The 21,257-nt window shown below is 40.0% G+C and overlaps 2 protein-coding genes across 2 annotated transcripts in view; both read right to left on the minus strand.

Moving 5' to 3' along the window:
• Positions 1-21,257, minus strand: part of LOC132124468 (nuclease EXOG, mitochondrial-like) — a 344,294-nt gene that overhangs the window by 171,403 nt on the left and 151,634 nt on the right. The window lies entirely within an intron of this gene.
• On the minus strand, positions 4,570-10,408 carry LOC132124428 (tripartite motif-containing protein 16-like). The gene is made up of 6 exons (XM_059535419.1): positions 9,779-10,408; positions 7,079-7,168; positions 6,772-6,999; positions 5,640-5,799; positions 5,452-5,499; positions 4,570-5,227 (listed from the first exon to the last, which is right to left on the minus strand). Exons 1-6 carry the CDS (start codon positions 10,340-10,342, stop codon positions 4,707-4,709), a joined length of 1,611 nt encoding a protein of 536 aa, XP_059391402.1. The 5' UTR covers positions 10,343-10,408; the 3' UTR covers positions 4,570-4,706.

The following is a 21,257-nucleotide window of genomic DNA, read 5'->3' on the forward strand; positions in this document are numbered from 1 at the left end:
CACAGAGACACCATGGCCAGAAATAGTATGGCCCAAGAACTTCACTGAATCACGCAAGAAATGACATTTTTTGGGACTCAATTTCAAGTGATGTAACCTGAGCCGCTGAAAAACCATTTCAAGCCTGCTCAAGGCCTCTTGCTCTGTGGGCGCAAACACAAGTAAATCGTCCAAATAGCACAGTAAGCTGGTAAAGTTCATATCTCCAAAAATGCTAAGCATCATCCGCATGAATGAAGCTGGACTGTTGCACAAGCCTTGTGGCATGCGGTTATACTCATGTAGTCCCATAGGAGTAATGAAAGCGGTGTATTTTTTGTCTTGTTCATGCATGGGCAAATTATAGAATCCAGAGGTTAAGTCCAAAGTGCTGAAGAAATTGTTACCTCCTAAAGCAGCAAGGCAGTCTGACTGATGAGGGAGTGGGTGAGCATCTTTGAGTGTTCTCGCATTAAGCCACCTGAAGTCTGTACAAATGCGGAGGCTTCCATCCTTTTTCCACACCAGTACTAATGGCGATGCATATTCGCTTACAGATTTTCTAATTATCTCTTGCTCCTCCATTTCGGTTAACACCTCGCGCAACTTCTGGTAGTGAGCAGGAGGGATCCTCCGATATGGCAACCGGAATGGCCTCTCATCTGTAAGTCGGATGCGATGTTCAAATTCCTTAGCCTCACCACAGTCTAAGGGATGCTTAGAGAACACATCATTGTAATTAAACAACAACTGCACAAGTTTCTCTTTGGATGCTTCAGTAACTTTGCAGTGACTGTTGTCAATTTTGCTTAACCCAACATCTTGCAATCTCAAATCTGAAGCACAACTTGGGGTAGCTTCCACCTCTGAACTACCTTCCTTTATCTTTCCAGTGCCCTGGAAAACTGGGAAATCTTCTACAGCCAGACAAGGTGAACCATCTGCCAATTTCCGATTCTTTCTTAACGTGACTGGTTGGTCAGACAAATTGGTTATCTTCATAGGTACCCACCTATCACCCCACATAGATGTTATCACACGAGCTACCATGATGTTTCTTGGCATAGTCTTAGAGGCAGTTGGTTCAACGAGAATGGTGCTCCCAAGGGAAAATGGAGTGTTGCTGGGCAGTCTTCCCCACACTAAAGGCTCCTGGTTAGCAGCAAGAGTGACAGCATGATGGAGCTTTACTGTTCCGATTTTGCTAGGGATCTCATCATGTCGCCAGCGTGTGAGATTTGACATAACATCTAAAAAGTGTTCACCGTCCGGTGATAACTGTGTAGCACGTTGCGATATGAAGTCCCAATACTCATCTGTGTTCTTCATTCTGTTCACAACATGTTTAATCAAGTTGGAGCCAAGAATTAAATCATCATGTTGTCCTGGGACAACGAGAACTGGAACTCGACAGCTGATGCCATACACTTTCATACTAACTTCGTACAAACTTTTTGGCTGTGCGGTCCTACCCCCAACACCGACAAGAACGATATTCTCGGGTAGTGATTTCTTGTCCAAGACAGCATTTTCAGCCAACAACTTTTGTTCAGCTGTCTCACTGAGGGTACAAGACATGGAGCCAATGTCAAGCATTCCTCTCATATGGAACTGACCATTTAAAATCACAGAAGTATAGAAAAGCTCATCAAAAGCCTTTATTGTCTGCATATTTTGTGCATATATCACGCAAGTACCATCAGATGCAGTATGGCATGCATTCACATACTGCAGCTCCAGATCACTTATGAGGGTTTGATCATCACCCACACATCCCCTCTCCAAATGTGGGTCTAATGGTTTAAAGGACCAGCTCCTCGTGGAGGGTAGTTTACCTCCAGACTGTCATGACTACTCCACTTCGGGCACTCTCTTTTCCTGTGTCCATGTTCGAAACAAAACAAACATAAACCGTCTCTTCTACAATGTGCAACTGTAGAGTGGTCCATGCCTCTGCACACTTTGCAAAACTTCCTGCTCACATTCCCATGCCTAAATGAATCTACAGGTACAGAGGGGGTTTGCATGCTTTGTTTCAGCACACGATCAAGCAAACTGATAAGAGACTGAGTGCAGCTGTCACCTGTCTGACCTGATGGTGTAACTGGCAACTCACTTCGACCTGTTGACACTTTCAATACGTTTCCAGATGTTCCATCATCCAAATTCGACATTTGGGCATTGGCAGCTACAGTATTCGCAAAGGCAGAACGATTAGACTGCGCCTTCATCTGTGCTCTCTTCTCAGCTTGATATTCATCAAGACGTTCTTGTATTTCAGCTGCCGTCCACCTATCAGCAGACTTGAACCTCAAGATAGCAGACAGAGATTGGTCAGGGCAATGTTTAACAAACATTTGTGTCACCTCACGAGTAGGATCTTCAATACTTCTGCCCTGCCTTCTCAAACCCTCGTCAGCAACATCAACAGCTTTGTTAAGCCGAATCCAATATTCCATTGCATTCTCTCCTGCTACAGGTAAAGTGCCATAAAAGTCAGCAAGCGGCATAGATGAATATGTCAATTCACTGAAGTGTTGTTTGAGTATGTCTGTGACAATTCTTGGGTTTGTTTCAGGCTTCAGCGATGGATTGCTCCGTAGTGCTATCTTGATTACATCTTTGGCTCTTCCCATTAAGTTCGAGATGATCTCATCCGCTTGTTCGGCTAAAGGAACACCTTTCTTTCTCATATAAACATCCATGAGTTCTTCCCATTCATGTACTGATAATTTGTCAGATCCATCCCCTCTGAAACAGGGAGGTGCCTTAACATCAGGCTTCATCACTAACTTCATGCCGGTCAAATTAAGAGAAGGTGACTCCATGCGAACCTGGCTGGTCCCTATGCTCTGCGTTTGAATATCAGGACACTCTTTTTTATCACTGCTTTTTTTCAGCTGATCAGATATTAACTGCCCTATTTGTTGAGCAAGCTGTGTGATTACACTACTCAAGTCAGCGTTACTGTGGTCTCGGCTGTCTGAAGCAGCACCTTCACACTTTTCTGATTCAGTAGTATGTACTCTACCGGAATTACGGGTAGAACAGAAATCAGGAGAGCCAATATTAATAGTCCTTCTGAGTGGTGTCTGTTCAAATTCACCAAAAATACGCCCCCTAGCAAAACCCAATTCAAACCCATCATTAGGGGAGTAACTTGTCTTCTCACTATTTTGTGACATCTTGAGTTTTACAGATCAACAAAAATAAATTAAAACAGATAGTGACCACAGAAAAAAAACTGTTCACATGTGTACACACCTAAAAGTAATATACAATCAAATTATCAAACAAAAATTGTTCTTTTTCAAATTTAACCTTTTCTTTGTTTTTTTTTTTGTTTTTTTAAATATGAAGTTTCAACCTTTTTTTTAAATTATATACAGTCTAATGTCCAACCTGTCTTCCCTTTGACACAGATACAGGCAGAATTTGGATGTTCCAGAATGCAGCAAACCCCGGCGACCAAGCTGATGTTGATCGATGAGGATCCACGATGACTTGCATCAAACAAAAGTCACGGCACCAATGTGACCGGTCTCTGTCGGGACTCTGCGTTGTGTTATAATGAAGGAGACCGGACAACAGAAATTTCACGGACCGGATTTTATTCTGTATGAATAAAAATAAAAGATCACTGCAAGCTCGAGTCTGTGGCCTTCTTTCACGTTTCAGCCTCTCTTCAGTCGCATTTACCGCGAACTGAAGGAGAGCAACCGGAACCGGAACATGACAGAACATTGCAAAGAGTCTTAAAGGAGCCACGCACCGTATTAAACAAAACTGAAAGATGACTGTGTAACCATAGAAATATGACATCTCAATTAAAAGAAGAAGAATAATCAATATAAATCAATATTAGAAGAATAAATAAAATTCCAGAATACAAAATAATGAAAGAAATATAAGAAATGATAATAAGAAAGGGAGATTTTGAGTGAAATTAATTAATAAATATGACATCTGTTACACAGTGAATGAAGAGGTATCATATCAATCACAAGTGCAGATGGAGTACCTCAAGGCTCAGTACTAGGGCCATTACTCTTCACTCTTTACATGTTAACCTTGGGAGATATCATCAGGAAACATGGTGTCAGCTTTCACTGTTATGCTGATGATACTCAGTTCTATATTTCTTCGCAGCCTGGCGAAACATACCAATTTGAAAAACTAATGAAATGCATAGTCTATATAAAAAGCTGGATAACAATAAAAATCAGAGGTGTTAATTACAGGACCTAAAAACTCTGCATGTAATAACCTAGAACACTATCTAAGACTTGATGGCTGCCTCTGTCCATTTTTCCTTCAGACATGAAGCTTTATTTCCAAGATGATGCACTTCATTACAGAGCAATATAGTAACAGAGGCTTGCATTGTATTATTCATTGTATATTTAAACCAGTTTCAGATACTAATACCAGATATATGGTATGATCATGTTTAATACTTCCTGCATATGTACATACATAAAAAATATATTTTGTGTTGGATAAGTTTCCTGTATCATCATTGCGTAGCAGACACACTCACCGAAATGATAGTCTATATGAGGATTTAGTAAATTTATTCAGACATGTTATTTCAGTGAAAGAAGTTCAGCTTGAGTATTAATGTCATGAAGAGAAAAGAAGAGACTCTATAACATCTTACTGTTACTGATTTATCTTGCAGCTCAAATCATTATGGGTAGAATCTCTCATCAGTCTATTCTGATTAATCAACACAGTTTCACTGATGATCCAGAATTAACCCAAAACCCAGGATAGAGCGGCTGAGTGAATGTGGTCTGGACTGTGTGGATGAGGCTCATTGTGTCAGAGACGCTGTAGAAGGACAGAGTTCCTGCACTGTGATCCACAAACACTCCTATTCTACTGCTGATGGACTCTACAGGGACAGAAGTCCATATGTTATTGTGTCCAAATGAGTATCTGGAGGGAGTGCTGTACAAACTCCAGGACTGATCATTAGATCCAAACTTACACTCATAACCCTGTCCCTTCCTGCTGATGCTCTTATATGACACTGATATAAACACACCCTCACATCCACTCCACTCGACCTCCCAGTAACAGCGTCCACACACACTCTCTCTACACAACACCTGACACACATCAAATCTGTCTGGATGATCAGGATAAAACTGGAGTATGTCAGTGTCAGTAATCACTCTGTTGCTCTCAGACACAACAAGCCATTTGTTCACTGTGTTCAGATCCAGAGTGAGCTGACGGGAATCTGATGGGGATAAAACACATCAGAATCAGGAATTATGAATCTGTTTGAGCTGAATTTAGCTGAACTCTTCGTGTTCAGTGTATCATCAGTGTCTCAGTACAGATGACCAGATATCAGTGCAAATCATCATTTACATCATCAGTTATAAACTCTTCTTTCATCTTCTACAGGAAGAACATGAACACACTCAGTGAGGTTTTCTGCTTGTTTTCTGACTGACTTACATTGTAGGAAGTCGTTCCTGGTTCTGGGAACAATGTTGGTGATTGTGACTGTGGAAAACAACAGATGTGAACAGTGTGATTCTCATGATCCTGTATCTATTGCTAAGACATTTCTAATATGATGTTATCCATTATATGAGATAATTATGGACTCATTTCTGAGAGCAGATGAATCTCCAGGACTTTACCTCTGTCTGAGATCTTCTTGAGCTCCTCTTTGCAGAAATCTTCCAGTTTGTCTCTCAGCTGATGGACAGATTCTCTCAGACCATCAGAAGAGACGAGAGAACAGAAGAGATCATCATTTACGTCTGTAGATTCAGGAAGTGCTGAGAGAGACGGGAAACTCTACAGAAAACAGAAATCAAAACTCATCAGCTCCACACTGGGACCCCGCTTATACAAGTGATATAAAGAGAAAGAAAAGTTCTGACATGAGGGGCATTTGAGCGATGGACAGGGTAATAATATTTAATATTTCCAAGAAATCTCTCCCAATCATTCATTCATAACCTACACATCTACTGACTTTTCAACCTGTTGGTTTCTGAAATGAACAAGAGACACAGCTGCGCAATCAATTAAACATTTTGTCTATACTTGTGTGTTCAGCATGGGACGAAATTAATGTTTCTAGACTAAAGCTTTAATGAAGGCTACTATTAAACTACTATATGGATGTGGCGAGTGGGGCGGGGCCGAGGGACGTGGGAACAAGGAGTGAGGCCGGCAATGATTGGGAAATCAGTGATACTTGCGACCCACCGGTCTCGAGTCCCACGTAGGAGATGGAAGGATATAAAACTAGAGCAACGACAGTGAAGGACGAGAGAGAACCAGGCCTGGGCTTTTAGTTGTGTTTTGGTTTTATTTTGTGCGCATCAGTCGTCCGTGAGGGGCTGGTGCGCTGTTTTGTGTTTATTTTGAATTATTAAAGCTTTGTTTGATTGTCCGCCGGTTCCCGCCTCCTTCTTCTGGATGAATATTAAGGTTGAATTCATTACAATGGATACTAAATATAATGTATATTGGGTCAAATATTTGCTAGTCCACATAATACCTGATTTCACCAGAAGCTTGCAAATATTACAAATAATACAATTTTTTTAGGAAAAATCCGCCACAAATTCAATCATTTTACCTTAGAGATTTCCAGAGCTGAAAGCCATATGTCTCTTTCAGAAGAAGACGATCAGATGAGAGTCTGACTGATGATTAGATAAGATAATAAGAGACTAATGAAATGTTTCTCTGTGAGTCTCTGTCACCGCAGGATCTGTTCAAGTCCACTCTGATCCTGTTCTTCTAGATCTGTGTTACCTGCAGGAACTGGATGTGATCCTGTGTGTGTGAAAGCTGCTCCAGCTCAGCTTCTCTCCTCCTCAGATCATTGATCTCCTGCTCCAGTCGCTCCAGTCGTCCTTCAGCTCGACTCACTGCAGTCTTTTCCTGATCTCTGATCAGTCGTATCAGCTCAGAGCGGCTTCTCTCAATGGAGCGGATGAGCTCAGTAAAGATCCTCTCACTTTCCTCCACTGCTGTCTGTGCAGAGCGCTGTTAGGACACACAGTGATTCAGCTTCAGTGAGTCTGAACTGAGACGGAGACAAACTTCTCTTCTTCTCCAGACTCACCTTATGAGACTCCACAGTCTCTCTCAGCTGCTGGAGATATTTCTCTCTCTGCTGGAGCGTCTTCTGCGTCTTCTTCAGCTGCCTCTGCAGGACAAACAGATTATAGTGAATCTCACAGAAAACTACTGGCTCTAAATCAACACATGGACAGTAAAATCCATGAATCCAGTAAAAGTGAAACTGAAGAAGAGAAGTCATGACATGAGTACACAAATTCAGACGAAGTTTAAGCCTGTTTCAAACTACAAATATGAGTTTTATAAAAGTGAAACTGACAGAGATGAAGCGCTTCACACTGACAGTGTTTCTGCTGCATAATTAAGCTGTGGCTCTACACAGAAAATAAATGAACAAAGTGAATAAATGACTGAAATGATCAGGATTCAGTCAGATTTACTGAATAGCAAGTCATCTGTCACTGCATTTAACTTGTGTTTTGAATAATGGAAGTATATATTTTGTCAAAGAACGGATGAATAGTTCACTCCATTATTTTATGTTGCTAAATCAAAGCCTATGCGGGGCATTTTGACCAAACAGTGAAACTCTTCTTGCAGCTGCTGTTCATTTCTGCTGAATGCTATAACCATTTAATATAGGCATCAATAAAAACAATGTTGGGGAAAGTTACTTTTAAAAGTAATGCATTACAACCCGAATTCCGGAAAAGTTGGGACGTTTTTTAAATTTTAATAAAATTAAAACTAAAAGACTTTCAAATCACATGAGCCAATATTTTATTCACAATAGAACATAGATAACATAGCAAATGTTTAAACTGAGAAAGTTTACAATTTTATGCACAAAATGAGCTCATTTCAATTTTGATTTCTGCTACAGGTCTCAAAATAGTTGGGACGGGGCATGTTTACCATGGTGTAGCATCTCCTTTTCTTTTCAAAACAGTTTGAAGACGTCTGGGCATTGAGGCTATGAGTTGCTGGAGTTTTGCTGTTGGAATTTGGTCCCATTCTTGCTTTATATAGATTTCCAGCTGCTGAAGAGTTCGTGGTCGTCTTTGACGTATTTTTCGTTTAATGATGCGCCAAATGTTCTCTATAGGTGAAAGATCTGGACTGCAGGCAGGCCAGGTTAGCACCCGGACTCTTCTACGACGAAGCCATGCTGTTGTTATAGCTGCAGTATGTGGTTTTGCATTGTCCTGCTGAAATAAACAAGGCCTTCCCTGAAATAGACGTTGTTTGGAGGGAAGCATATGTTGCTCTAAAACCTTTATATACCTTTCAGCATTCACAGAGCCTTCCAAAACATGCAAGCTGCCCATACCGTATGCACTTATGCACCCCCATACCATCAGAGATGCTGGCTTTTGAACTGAACGCTGATAACATGCTGGAAGGTCTCCCTCCTCTTTAGCCCGGAGGACACGGCGTCCGTGATTTCCAACAAGAATGTCAAATTTGGACTCGTCTGACCATAAAACACTATTCCACTTTGAAATAGTCCATTTTAAATGAGCCTTGGCCCACAGGACACGACGGCGCTTCTGGACCATGTTCACATATGGCTTCCTTTTTGCATGATAGAGCTTTAGTTGGCATCTGCTGATGGCACGGCGGATTGTGTTTACCAACAGTGGTTTCTGAAAGTATTCCTGGCCCCATTTAGTAATGTCATTGACACAATCATGCCGATGAGTGATGCAGTGTCGTCTGAGAGCCCGAAGACCACGGGCATCCAATAAAGGTCTCCGGCCTTGTCCCTTACGCACAGAGATTTCTCCAGTTTCTCTGAATCTTTTGATGATGTTATACACTGTAGATGATGAGATTTGCAAAGCCTTTGCAATTTGACGTTGAGGAACATTGTTTTTAAAGTTTTCCACAATTTTTTTACGCAGTCTTTCACAGATTGGAGAGCCTCTGCCCATCTTTACTTCTGAGAGACTCTGCTTCTCTAAGACAAAGCTTTTATAGCTAATTATGTTACAGACCTGATATCAATTAACTTAATTAATCACTAGATGTTCTCCCAGCTGAATCTTTTAAAAACTGCTTGCTTTTTTAGCCATTTGTTGCCCCCGTGCCAACTTTTTTGAGACCTGTAGCAGGCATTAAATTTTAAATGAGCTAATTAAGTGGATAAAAGTGTAAAATTTCTCAGTTTAAACATTTGCTACGTTATCTATGTTCTATTGTGAATAAAATATTGGCTCATGTGATTTGAAATTCCTTTAGTTTTCATTTTATTAAAATTTAAAAAACGTCCCAACTTTTCCGGAATTCGGGTTGTACAATAAAAAGGTAACTAATTGTTTTGGTTACTTTTTATGTAAAATAATGCATTACAATATCCTGTTACTCCAAGTAACTAATTGCATTAGTTACTTTATGGGACATTAACCACTCCTTAACTTTTGTATTACTTTTTGTCGCATTGGATGTGCTTGCTTATTTATTTTTTAATTAAAAACCCCCCACAAAGGTAGAGTTATCAGTTAATAAATGGTAAAACAAAGGAACATGCGTTACTTATTTTAAGGAATACCTCAGATATTTTGTAGTAAATTTTAAAAGTAATGTGTTACATTACTAGTTACTTCAGAAAAGTAATCTGAATACATAGTTCACATAACTTGTAATGCGTTACCTCCAGCGCTGGATATAAGCACATATGAAATGGGCACATATGAAAATAGTTAGCAATATTTCATCAGGATCAAGATTTAAATACCTGTTTCTCTGTCCTCTGTGCTGCAGCTGATACCGTGTTGTGGTTTTTATGTTCATCCATCGCACACAGAACACAAATACATTTCTGTTCAGTGCGACAGAAAATCTCAAGGATCTTCTCATGTTTCTGGCAGATCATCTCCTGCAGTCGTCCAGTGGCTTCAGTCAAACTGTGTCTCTTTCCTTTAAACCAACTCTCATGTTGTTCGAGGTGATTCTGACAGTAAGAGTTCAGACACATCAGACAGGACTTGACAGCTTTGTATTTTCTTCCAGTACAGACGTCACACTGAACATCTCCAGCTCCAGCGTAACAGTCATCAGAAAGTTCTATCTTCTTCAGTTTCTCCACCATTTCAGCCAGAATGGTGTTTTTCCCCAAAGCAGGTCTTGGACTGAAGGTTTCTCTGCACTGAGGGCAGCTGAAGACGCTTGTCTGATCCCAGTAGTCTGTAATACAGCTCTTACAGTAACTGTGTCCACAGGGAATGGTCACTGGATCCTTCAGGAGATCCAGACACACTATACACATAAACTCATCCTGAGAAAATCTGGCTTCTGCCATTTAACTGCATAAAGAGAGAGACACAAACTCACAACAGCTTAACAATACTTCAGATTCTCTTTTCCTGAACTCAGGTGATTCCTGTTTTCTGGTTCTGTGTTTGAGTGACGTGTGTAAAACAGGTTTGTCTGTGAGTCTGTAAAGCAGGAACCTCAATCCTGCTCCTGTAGAACCACATTCATGCTGAGTTCAGTTTCAACACAACTAACAAGTAAATGCAAAGTTCTTGACTAGTTAATTCAGATGTGTTTAAGTGGAGATCAAAATAAACACTGTGGGAAAGTGACTCTCATGAACTAAAAATAGGGAACCCTGATAATAATAATAAATAAAAATAATAAATAATAAAAAATGTGTATTAGATGTCAGTCTCAGACAAACACTTAAAGAAAACAAGTCTCAGAGAAGAAGGACAACACACTTAAAAACTGTAGGGATGCTGCATCCTGATACACTACACTTGTGCTGCAGGGCTGAAAACTGTGTCAAGATTTACAGTTTCTTCATGATTGTTGACTTGTATAATGTAAAACAAAGACTGTAGACTGTAACTTCAGAAGTTATGGCTTTAATGACAACCATATACAGTGGACAGACACATTTTATCAAAATACCATGAACTGAAATCACTAGAAACTAGTTTGTTCACTTTGTTTGGGATGTGGACTAGTGATCAGTATCATCATGCTGATTGGCAAAGGCTCTTTCACAGATCGGAGGTGTCTGCAGGTTTCTCCTATAATCCTTTCCTCCAGACAAGACAATTTAAGGCCTTGGTACCTGAGCAGACTTCCTTCACCATTCCTTTGCTATCACACCCTTGAGGGGTTTGCATCCTCATGACTTGCCCTGTGAAGAATGTGCTCAGTCATTTACTAGTTTTGTTATTACTGTGCTTCTTAAAAACAATCTTTTTTGTGTGTGTGCAAAACCGCAACCATTGAAGTATTCGGTTTCTACAGTGAGTGACTTCTGTCTATGAAACCTGTGAAACACATTCACCAGTTCCAACTCAATAGCGACACCAACTATATAGCAGTTTGCCCGAGCATTGTGATTCTTTCACTTTTACTAGAACACTTTACTCACAATCAGTGACAAATCTGTTTTTAATCTTAGCTCAATAACTAAAACTAAAATTGAAAAAATTATTACTGTGTTAAACAACAGCAAAGCAAAAGATATTTATGGACTTGATACTTCTTTTCTTAAACAATATAAGGACATCTTCTCTGATCCGTTGACAATAATTATCAATCAATCGATTAGTGAGGGTATTTTTCCAGCAGCCTTAAAACCTGCGATTGTCACCCCGATATTTAAGTCTGGGAACAAACAAGACATGAACAATTATCGTCCAATAAGCATCCTCCCAGCTGCGTCAAAAGTGCTCGAGAAGACGGTGGCAGAGCAACTTACCACCCACTTTGAATCACAAGTTCTTTTAAATCCAATGCAATTTGGTTTCAGACGGAAATACTCAACAGACTCTGCCTGTTGTTACTTCCTGGAAACTATCAGGGCATATGTGGATCGGGGAAGGGTGGTGGGTCTTCCTTGATCTGCGTAAAGCTTTTGATACTGTCAATCACCAGATACTTTACAGTAAATTAAATCAATATAGTCTCTCTGAGCACACCCAAAATTGGATAAGATCTTATTTGAGTGACCGACATCAGTGTGTACAAGTGAATAACATCCAATCTGCGTTCAGAGCCACTTCGATGGGAGTGCCGCAAGGGTCTATTTTGTGACCCTTGCTTTTTAGCATCTATATAAATGACCTCCCTACAGTGTGTTCGGACGTTGACATAATCATGTATGCTGATGATACGGTTATCTTCACTTCTGGGGAAAACGAGCTGGAGGTTGCTGACAAATTATCAAAAGAGATGCAAAAAGTTGCAGAATGGTTACATACGTCTTGTCTGACCTTAAACGTGGATAAAACGGTCTCAATGTTTTTTTCAAATAAACGTAAATCACAAGTTACTCAAGAAATTCAAGTAAATGGACAAACAATTAAAAATGTAAATGAAACAAAATATCCAGGGACTGTGGGTGGAAATTAGCATTTTTTGCTATAACCTGGCACATGACATCTCTTCTTTTTAGACTAATGTTTTTTTGTGCATTGTCCCTGATCAAATAAAAAATAAATTTAAAAAATTAAAAACTGTGTGGCACATTATTTCTTCTGAATGACCATGGTGGAAGAAAGGGTGTGGCCTTGTGTGTGCGCAGCTTAGAGGGAACATTGCTCCCAGGTCTCCCCATCTGGCCTCTTCTTACCTGTAGTTGAGGGATTCGCTGAGCACTTCACTGCTGCACAGAAGTCATCCCAGACCATGCAACACTTCCTTCCTAAATGTTCCAGCAATATGGCTGCTTCTAGTCACCCAAAATCAGCGCCGACTCAGCAGCCCAAGTAGCATGCACCTCCAGCCACCCAGGTGGCTCCCAAGCCTGAGCCTCGCCAGCGCTCCCGCTCTGCCAGACGCTCCCCATTTCTGAAGCACCAAGGCCCCCGGCACAAGTTAGTTGTCCTCCTGATCTGCGAGAAAGGAAGAGGAGGAGACCAAGTCTCGCTACAACTGGACTTCCCCCCAAGCCTTGGAGGCTTGTTTTGCCTCCAAGCACCCTCTTCAGTTTCGGGTGCCAATGGCAGTGTGTTTGTGAACACTGGGCCAATTCAAAAAGTGCTCAAACAACCAGCCGGAGTAAGTCAGGCTTTTACTTCCGTTACAGCTGTTACTTCCTCATCCCCAAAAAGGGTGGCAGTCTTTAACCCATCCTCGATCTCAGATGCATGAACCTTGCCCTCATGTAACGGCCGTACAGGATGATTAGTTTAAAGAGGGATCCTCTTGCAAGTATGCCCAGGGGACTGGTTCTTTTTTCTGGATCTGAAAGATGCATACTTTCACATCCAGATAGCCCCTATCACAGACCATTCTTGGATTCGCCTTCAAGGGAGTGACAATCAATAAACGGTCCTTCCAGTCAGACTGTCCCTAGCTTCTCACACTTTTACAAAGTGCATGGACTCATATTCCCATCTGAGCCGCATCCATGCACTGAATTACCTTGATGACTGGCTCATCCTCAGCTCTGTTGGAGGATGAGCTACTATCTCACAGATCCTTTCTCCTCAGCCACTTGGAATGCCTGGGGCTCAAGGTCAGTTTTGCCAAGAGCCCTCTGTCTTTCAGCCAATGGATATCTTTCCTGGGAGCAGTATTTCACTCTGCCCAAATGAGGGCGACAATCCCATCAGAACGTGCTCTGGCTATCCAGCAGCTCGTGACCTCTTTCAAAATAGGAGTCTCTCGGTCCGGCATTTCAGAAGATGCTAGGTCTTATGGCCTCCTCATCTCCAGTACTACAGCTGGGCCTACTTCATATGCAGCCCCTTCTTTAATGGCTGAAACTGCTAGTTCGGCCCCACACCTTGCATCATGGATGCCTTCATATCAATGGGGAACCAGGTCTGAGTGGTAGCCCTGGCCCCTTGGAAAGACTCATGGTGTGATCCTGGTAATGGTCTGCAGAAGAAAGGTAGTCTCGACAGATGCTTCCAACATGGGTTGGGGAGCGCTGTGCAATAGTCGAAAGAAAAAGAATGACTACACATCAACTGCCTGGAGATGCCTCCGCACCTTCTTGCCAGAACTAAGGGGACGCAATGTCCCCTGACAGCATGGTCTGATCTGACAGCATGATGGTAGTGTCTTACATAAATCGCCAGGAAGGACTCTCTTCGAGGCGCCTCTGTACTTTAGTAGAGCCTCTTCTAGTGTGGGCTCAACTGGTGTTCAATGAGAGTGAAGTGTGTGTCAGAAAATCTGTGAGATCTTTGGCAAGGCAGAGGTCGACCTCTTTGCCTTAAAAGACAACTCTCACTGCCCAACATATTTTTCGAAGGACACGGACATGTTGGCCCACAACTGGCCCAACCTCCTCCTTTACGCTTTCTCCCGATCACCCTGATCCCGCAGGTAATCAGGCGAATCAGGGAGCAATGGCACAGGGTTCTGGTAATAGTCCCACTCTGGAAGAACCAACATTAGTTCGCAGAGCTGTCTCAGCTGTTTATAGCAGCTCCATGACCCATTCCCCTGAGACAAGAACTCTTCTCTTAGGGCGAACAGAGCAATCTGGCACCCCCAGCCTGAACTGTGGGTCCTGCACCTCTGATCTTTCTAGAAGGCCTCCCCGAGAGTTTTTTAAATACAATATCTCAGACTAGAGCACAGTCCACGAGACACCTCTATGCCCTTAAATGGTCTGTCTTCTCTGCCCAGTGCACAACCCATGGCAATGACCAAACTTCATTCAACATATCTCTGATATTGTCCTTCCTACAAGAGCTATTGGAATTGAAATTGCTGTTCCCTTTCCACATTCAGAGTCTATGTCCTATGTCTAGCCCTTCCTTTGAGCCACTACAGTTTGTTGCCTTTCATCCCCTGACACTAAAAACCATTCTGCTACTGGCGTTAGTATTGGTAAAGTGGATGGGAGATCTACAGGCGCTCTCTGTGAGTCCTTCTTGCCTGGAATTCAGGCACAGTGACTCTAACATCGTCCAGAATCCAAGGCTCGGGTACATACTTAATGTGCTCTCCACCCCATTCAGAGCACAGGTGATAATTCTAACAGCAGTTCCCCCTCAGAGTTAAAACTACTCTGCCCAGTCAGGACATTGAGACTCTATATCAAGCATTCCATCCCAATCAGACAGTTGTTACAACTCTTTATATGCTTTGTTGGCTGCACCAGAGGGCCTCCAGTCACTAAGCAGAGACTCTCCAAATGGGTAATTGATGCTAGTCCTCTTGATTACTCCTCCTTGGGCCTACACTGCTCCATGGGAGTAAGATTCCATTTGACTAGAGGCATGGCCTCATCTTGGGCTTGGTCTAGCGGTGTGTCCATTGTAGAAATCTGTCCGGCGGCCAGCTGGCCCTCGCCGTCCACATTCACCAGGTTCTATACTCAGGCTTTCTTGACCTTGCAGGCTCAGATCCTTTCTGCTTAATGGGCTCAGCTGTGCCTCAGGGCAAAACCAGCCTCAGGGCTTTGTCTATCTGCACTCATGGCACTTACAGAGAGCTGAGGCTTTTTTTCCTGGAATGTTTTCTTATGGCTAGGTGGACCTCTATGAGTTTAACCCTAGTGTCTCCAGCATGGGTCCCTGCAAAATTACTTTTGTCCCTCTGAGACCCTTGTAGTGCTTAAGGCAAGTATGAGTCTTCCTCTAAGCATAGCACAGTAGGATTGTACTGGTTGCCTATACCATCTTAGCAGACACAGTACAAGTGAAGTTACAAACATAACCTTGGTTCCCTGAGATACGGGAATGAGTACTGCATACTTAGCCATGATATACAACTCCACGACCCAGTCGGCACTTGAGTCGAAGTAACTTGAGAATCCTATGGCGACATGCCCACTTATATAGCCAGATGGCCCCACATTAGAACCCCACAAAGTAGTATAAAAAGGATGCTTGTGTGTGTGTGTGTGTGTGTGTGTGTGTGTGTGTGTGTGTGTGTTTGTGTTGAACTAGTTTCCTGGTTCTGTGTTTGAGTGATGTGTGTAAAACAGGTTTGTCTGCGAGTTTGTAAAGCAGGTTCCTCATTCCTGCTCCTGTAGAACCATATTCATGCTACGTTTAGTTTTGACAGCTGACTGTTATTAAATTGTGTGTGTGTGTGATCAGTAGTTCCGTATTCTCCTCACTGGCTGGAGTGGCAGGTCAGTGGATGGTGGCAGTTCGCGTGAATGGTCAGTGGCAGCAGAAAATGTTTTTACATTTTTTATGAGTGTATGTTCCTATTAGTTTTCACCTTGAGAGTCCTCTGTGATCAACATGTCTGCTGGTGTCATTAAAGCCATAACTTCTGAAGTTATAGTCTGTTTGTTTTACATTATACATGGTGTCAGAAGTAAAGAATTATTACATGTGCCAGTGAGTTTTGTCTCCATTGGAAAGCCTCCATGCATATTACTAAACAACTAGCTGCTGAGCTACATAAACATATTGCATGTGCCATGGCAGGGGAATTCTGACGACCGGATCCTTTCGTTTTCAATGAAAACATTAAAAATGTCTTTACTTTCACTTAGTTTCAATTTGATGCATCCTTGAGGAATAAAATAATTAGGGTGTTCACATATAATTTAGTTTTAAAAGAACCAAACCCAGTTCATTTATAGTGAACTAGAAAGGGAACCAGCAAAAAGTGACCTCAGTCCTTACAGTGTTCACGGTATAGTGGACTCCAAAGAGAACCCAACTCTTTTTTTGTCCTCTTCACGACTGAAGTAATCTTAGAATACAACTTCATACAAACACAGACCCCAGGTTTCTGTGCAGAAGTGGAATCCTGGAATAAGCTGTATTTCATTGTTCAGTTTTAGTAATTATTGTTTTCCTAAAGAATTCTGTCATACCATGGTCTGTCAGAATACTCAATTCTGACTGGCTGGCAAATATGCATTAAAAACGTTTAATGCACAGGTAAAATATATATGAACATGCTATAAAATGAACATGAATAGCAGCTCAGATCATTTCATGAGAAATGTTTGAGATCTTGATGTGCAAAAGTTACAGACTCAAGTTAGTGTTTGACTATTTTGTGTCAGTTCAGTCAATGTGAGCACTATTTAGTGCTGATGACTGATGGCTGACTGTCTTGTCAGCATTGTGAAGAAACACCAAGAGCTTCAGCATGATGTTTTCTCGACAGTTGATTGCAATTGTATTGGCACATTTAAGGCCAATGTCCGTTTGCATCCTGGAGATTTGGGTGTGTCTGGTTTCTCTTCGGTTTCTGATGAAAACAGATGCTATATGAGGAAAAGTTTCTCTCCAGAGATTCATCCTATAAAGGATCGGTGAAATCCTTATTGGCCTAATTAAACTAAAGTTCATTAAGCGATAGTGCTCCATCAATTAGTGTGAGATTGCGAAACAGATAAACAAGCCAATGAAACTTTAATTATTTGATAATGGCTTTGTGCAAACAAAGTGAAGATCATGTTTTCTCTTCTGGGCTGTTTTCTGTGCAAGGTGTGAAATAATATCATCCAATTATTTCCCTGTTTAATCAGGCTGATGTTAAAATCTAATCGAATCTCTCCAAGTTATTAGCTTTGTACAGAAATATTTTGTTGAATGCGCTTGGTATGAATTCATTACAGCAATGCTCATTTATTGCTCATGTTCACAAATATGAAAAACACCAAATGCCAGTGGAGCAGAAAGATAAAAAACAGCAAACATGCAGGTTTGTAATGACATTGAGGCAAGTAAATGATGCATAATTTACATGACTGGCTGAAATAACAGCAGGAAAAGAATAAAAGAGAAAGAAGAGACCTGTAGAGCTCTCGGATGGAGCAGATGTTCAAAGATGGTTTCCAGGGCAGCAGGTGCATTAGGGGTTAAAAGTTCAAAGTTTAGCGCAAAAACACTCCAGCTGTGTGAGTGTGAAGTTTCCCATTAAGAAATTTCACAAGCAGATTCACACACTAAACTATATCAACAACCAATTTACAGTAAGTTATTCCAGTAATCTTTTTTATTTTTCACTGCTGATTTTAAATTTTGGGAGGAAATCAAATTTATTGAGTAAATTGAATTTTTTTGGATTTCTTTCATAAATGTTTCAAGTTATTAGCATTAACATGCCACCCAAATCCAATTTTATTAACATAATTTGAAAAAATAGAAGAAATTAAAATTAAAATGTTTAAAAATAATAAAAATAATAATAATAAACAAATGAGTGAAAGGTATACAATTAAGTAAAATTATATATTTATTTTTATGTTTAAACTGTAAATAGCTGTTAATTTTATTTTTTATAAATGTCTAATGTTAAATGTCAAATGACAACATTTTAACAAATAAAAATAAATGCTTATATGCATAAATAAATTCATGCATAATAAACCTTTTAAATATAATTGTATGCAAATAAGTGTGCCTCAGCTGACGCCTTGCAGTTCACATCCATTTCTTTTTCTTTTATGAAATCTGATTTAAAATTGGAGAAAATATCAATGTTTCAAATAAGCAACAAAAAGTGTTATCCACTTGTTATCAACTGCACAGCAACTGAGACAATTTTCATGAATGTTTTATGAATAAAAATTTAGTTTTATTTATATTTTTATTCATAAAATATTCAGGAAAATTGTCTCAGTTGCTGTGCAGTTCACATCCCATTTTACTAACATAATCTGAAAAAAGGATATTCATTTACTCACAAAAGCGATTACATTGGGAACAGAATGAAGATCTTAATGAACACGTCTAAGGCTCATCAACCTCCTCGCACGACTTTAACGTTCACTAATCGTCGTCTCCAATGAGCCACTGAAAGCATAAATTGGTCATTTTTTCCTCATTATCATTTCCGTTCCTCTCAGGACATGTCACGTGACCCTGAGGAGATACGGCAGACCTGCAAAACACAAGCGGTTAATTAATTTACAGGCCTGAAATGAGTCTCATGCATAATTAATGCAGCTCTTTTAAAATGAACAAAGTGATGAGTATCACTGTGATAAATGATGGAGGACGGCGTTTCAGGAGGAGAATGATGTGGGCGTCTGCAGGTGAAGATCTGGAGTTTCTTCACTGAAAATACATATTTATAAAATACTGTTTCTATTTATCGTAACCTTTAAATCAGAGACTGAAATCAGCGGAGGGAGAAAATGTAAACTTGACCTATAGAGTGATTGCACAAAACTAGAAACATCTGTGTTTTTATTTGACAAGTTTGACTACTAGCTATTTAACTTATTCTGCTCAAGACACGCCCACCATCTGATTGACATGTAAAAAGACCAATCACAGTCCACTACGTTTATACTTGGCATTTAGGGGCGGATTTTACATTAAATAGTTCGTAGCATAAACAAATGCAACCGACCTCACAAAATACATATAAAAGAAATTGGTTTAGAGTTTGTAATCTCTGGCCATCCAAAAGTAGTAAGTACAGATTACTTCTTAAACACCGTTCAAAAGTTTGATTAAATTAAAAGAACTTGATATTTTTATTCATCAGGATGCATTAAATTGACCAACAGTAAAGACATTTATAATGTTACACAAGTTTTTAATTTCAAAGAAATGCTGTTCATTTGAACTTTCTATTCATCTGTGAAAATAAAAATATCACGGTTTCCACAAAACATTTATGTTTTCAACATTGATCATAATCAGAAATGTTTCTTGAGCAGTAAATCATCATATTATTCTGATTTCTGAAGATCATGTGACACTGAACACTGGAAGAATGATGCTGAAAATGGAGCATCACATAAATAAATTACACTTTAACTGAGATTCACACAGAAACCAGCTGATTTAAATTACAATAATATTTCAAATTTTTTACTATTTTCTGACCAAATAAATGCAGCCTTAGTGAGCAGAAGAGACTCTTTTAAATATGTATTTTGGAACGCCAGTGTAACTCTTAATATCTGAATCTCATTGCAGAAACACGGTTCTTAAAAATGACTTTGTTTCCAGGCAGATTTGTAAAGTTGAGTAAATCCAGCCAATCAGATTCGAGCTTGACTAATCAAGAAAGTTTTCATTGAGCTGTTCAATAAGCATCAGATAGACAGTCGTCTAAGCCCGAGACTAATTAGTCCCTGAGATGAACCTAATCTTTCTCACTAAACCCCATCATCATCACTATCATCAGCAGCAGCAGGACTCGGGATTGTGGCCGTTTGATCGGTCTGATCGAGCTCTGAGTCCATGATAAGACTAACATAAGTTCATTTAGCTGCTTGTCGATACACAAACAGACGCTCAGAGAGAGATCGATCCTGGACGACATCATGCTGATGCTTTGAGACGAGCATCATGGGAAACAAACACGGACGTCACAACAAAACAAGACAGAGAAACTTCAACCGGCTCACTTCACTCCGTTCATTAGATGACATACAGAAAAGATCTTTCATCTAAATGTACTCGCTCCACCTCTGACTTTTCTACTATAACGTAACAGTCATTTAATGCTAGTTAAAAAGCTAAGTGCAAGCGTTATTTTAGATACTATTAGTTTGAATTCGATTTAATTTTAAATTTAAGTTTGTAGTAAATTTGTTTGGTTGTTTTGTCATTATTACATAATTTTTTAAGAGCACAGCGTCTGCTAGAAACACCTGATTCACTCCTTCAGCACCTCCTCATTCACCAGTCAATACAGAGCTGAACATGACCGCTTTTCTGGAATACATGAGTTTCTACAAAATAACCCGAAAAACATCTTAAGGGTAAAAAAATCAGAAAATCAGAGGGTACACACACACACACACACACACACACACACACACATATACATATATTGTAAGTTATGCAAGTTATACATTAGGTATAATAGGTTTAAAAGAAATCAGTGATATTTAGAATTTTGAATATAGAATATTTAGATGAAATGTATATGTGTGTGTGTGTGTGTGTGTGTGTGTGTGTGTGTGTTTACTGTTTACATCTGATTAACAATTTTGGAGCGAATCTGATGAAATTGCAATTAAATTATTAAATATCAATAATTAAAAAATATGTGTTAAAATATCAAAGTATGGAAAAAAAAATTGGAGGGGGGGGTAAAAAATGGCAGTGTTTTACATAAATAAATAAAGTCAAAGGATAAAATAAGTGTATAAAAATAAGGTACAATTACATATAGAAAAATTATGATAAATATGTAATGTTTCAAATAAGTGCCTCAGCTGTTTAAATCGATTTGCCATTCACATCCCATTTAACTAAAATAATCTGTAAAAGAGTATACTTTATGAAAAGAACACATGACAGAGCTTGATTTTATCCATTTACTGAAACTGATTTTTCTAGATGGTGAAAGTG

This window comes from Carassius carassius, chromosome 42 (genome assembly GCF_963082965.1).
Source record: "Carassius carassius chromosome 42, fCarCar2.1, whole genome shotgun sequence".
Classification (NCBI taxonomy): domain Eukaryota; kingdom Metazoa; phylum Chordata; class Actinopteri; order Cypriniformes; family Cyprinidae; genus Carassius; species Carassius carassius.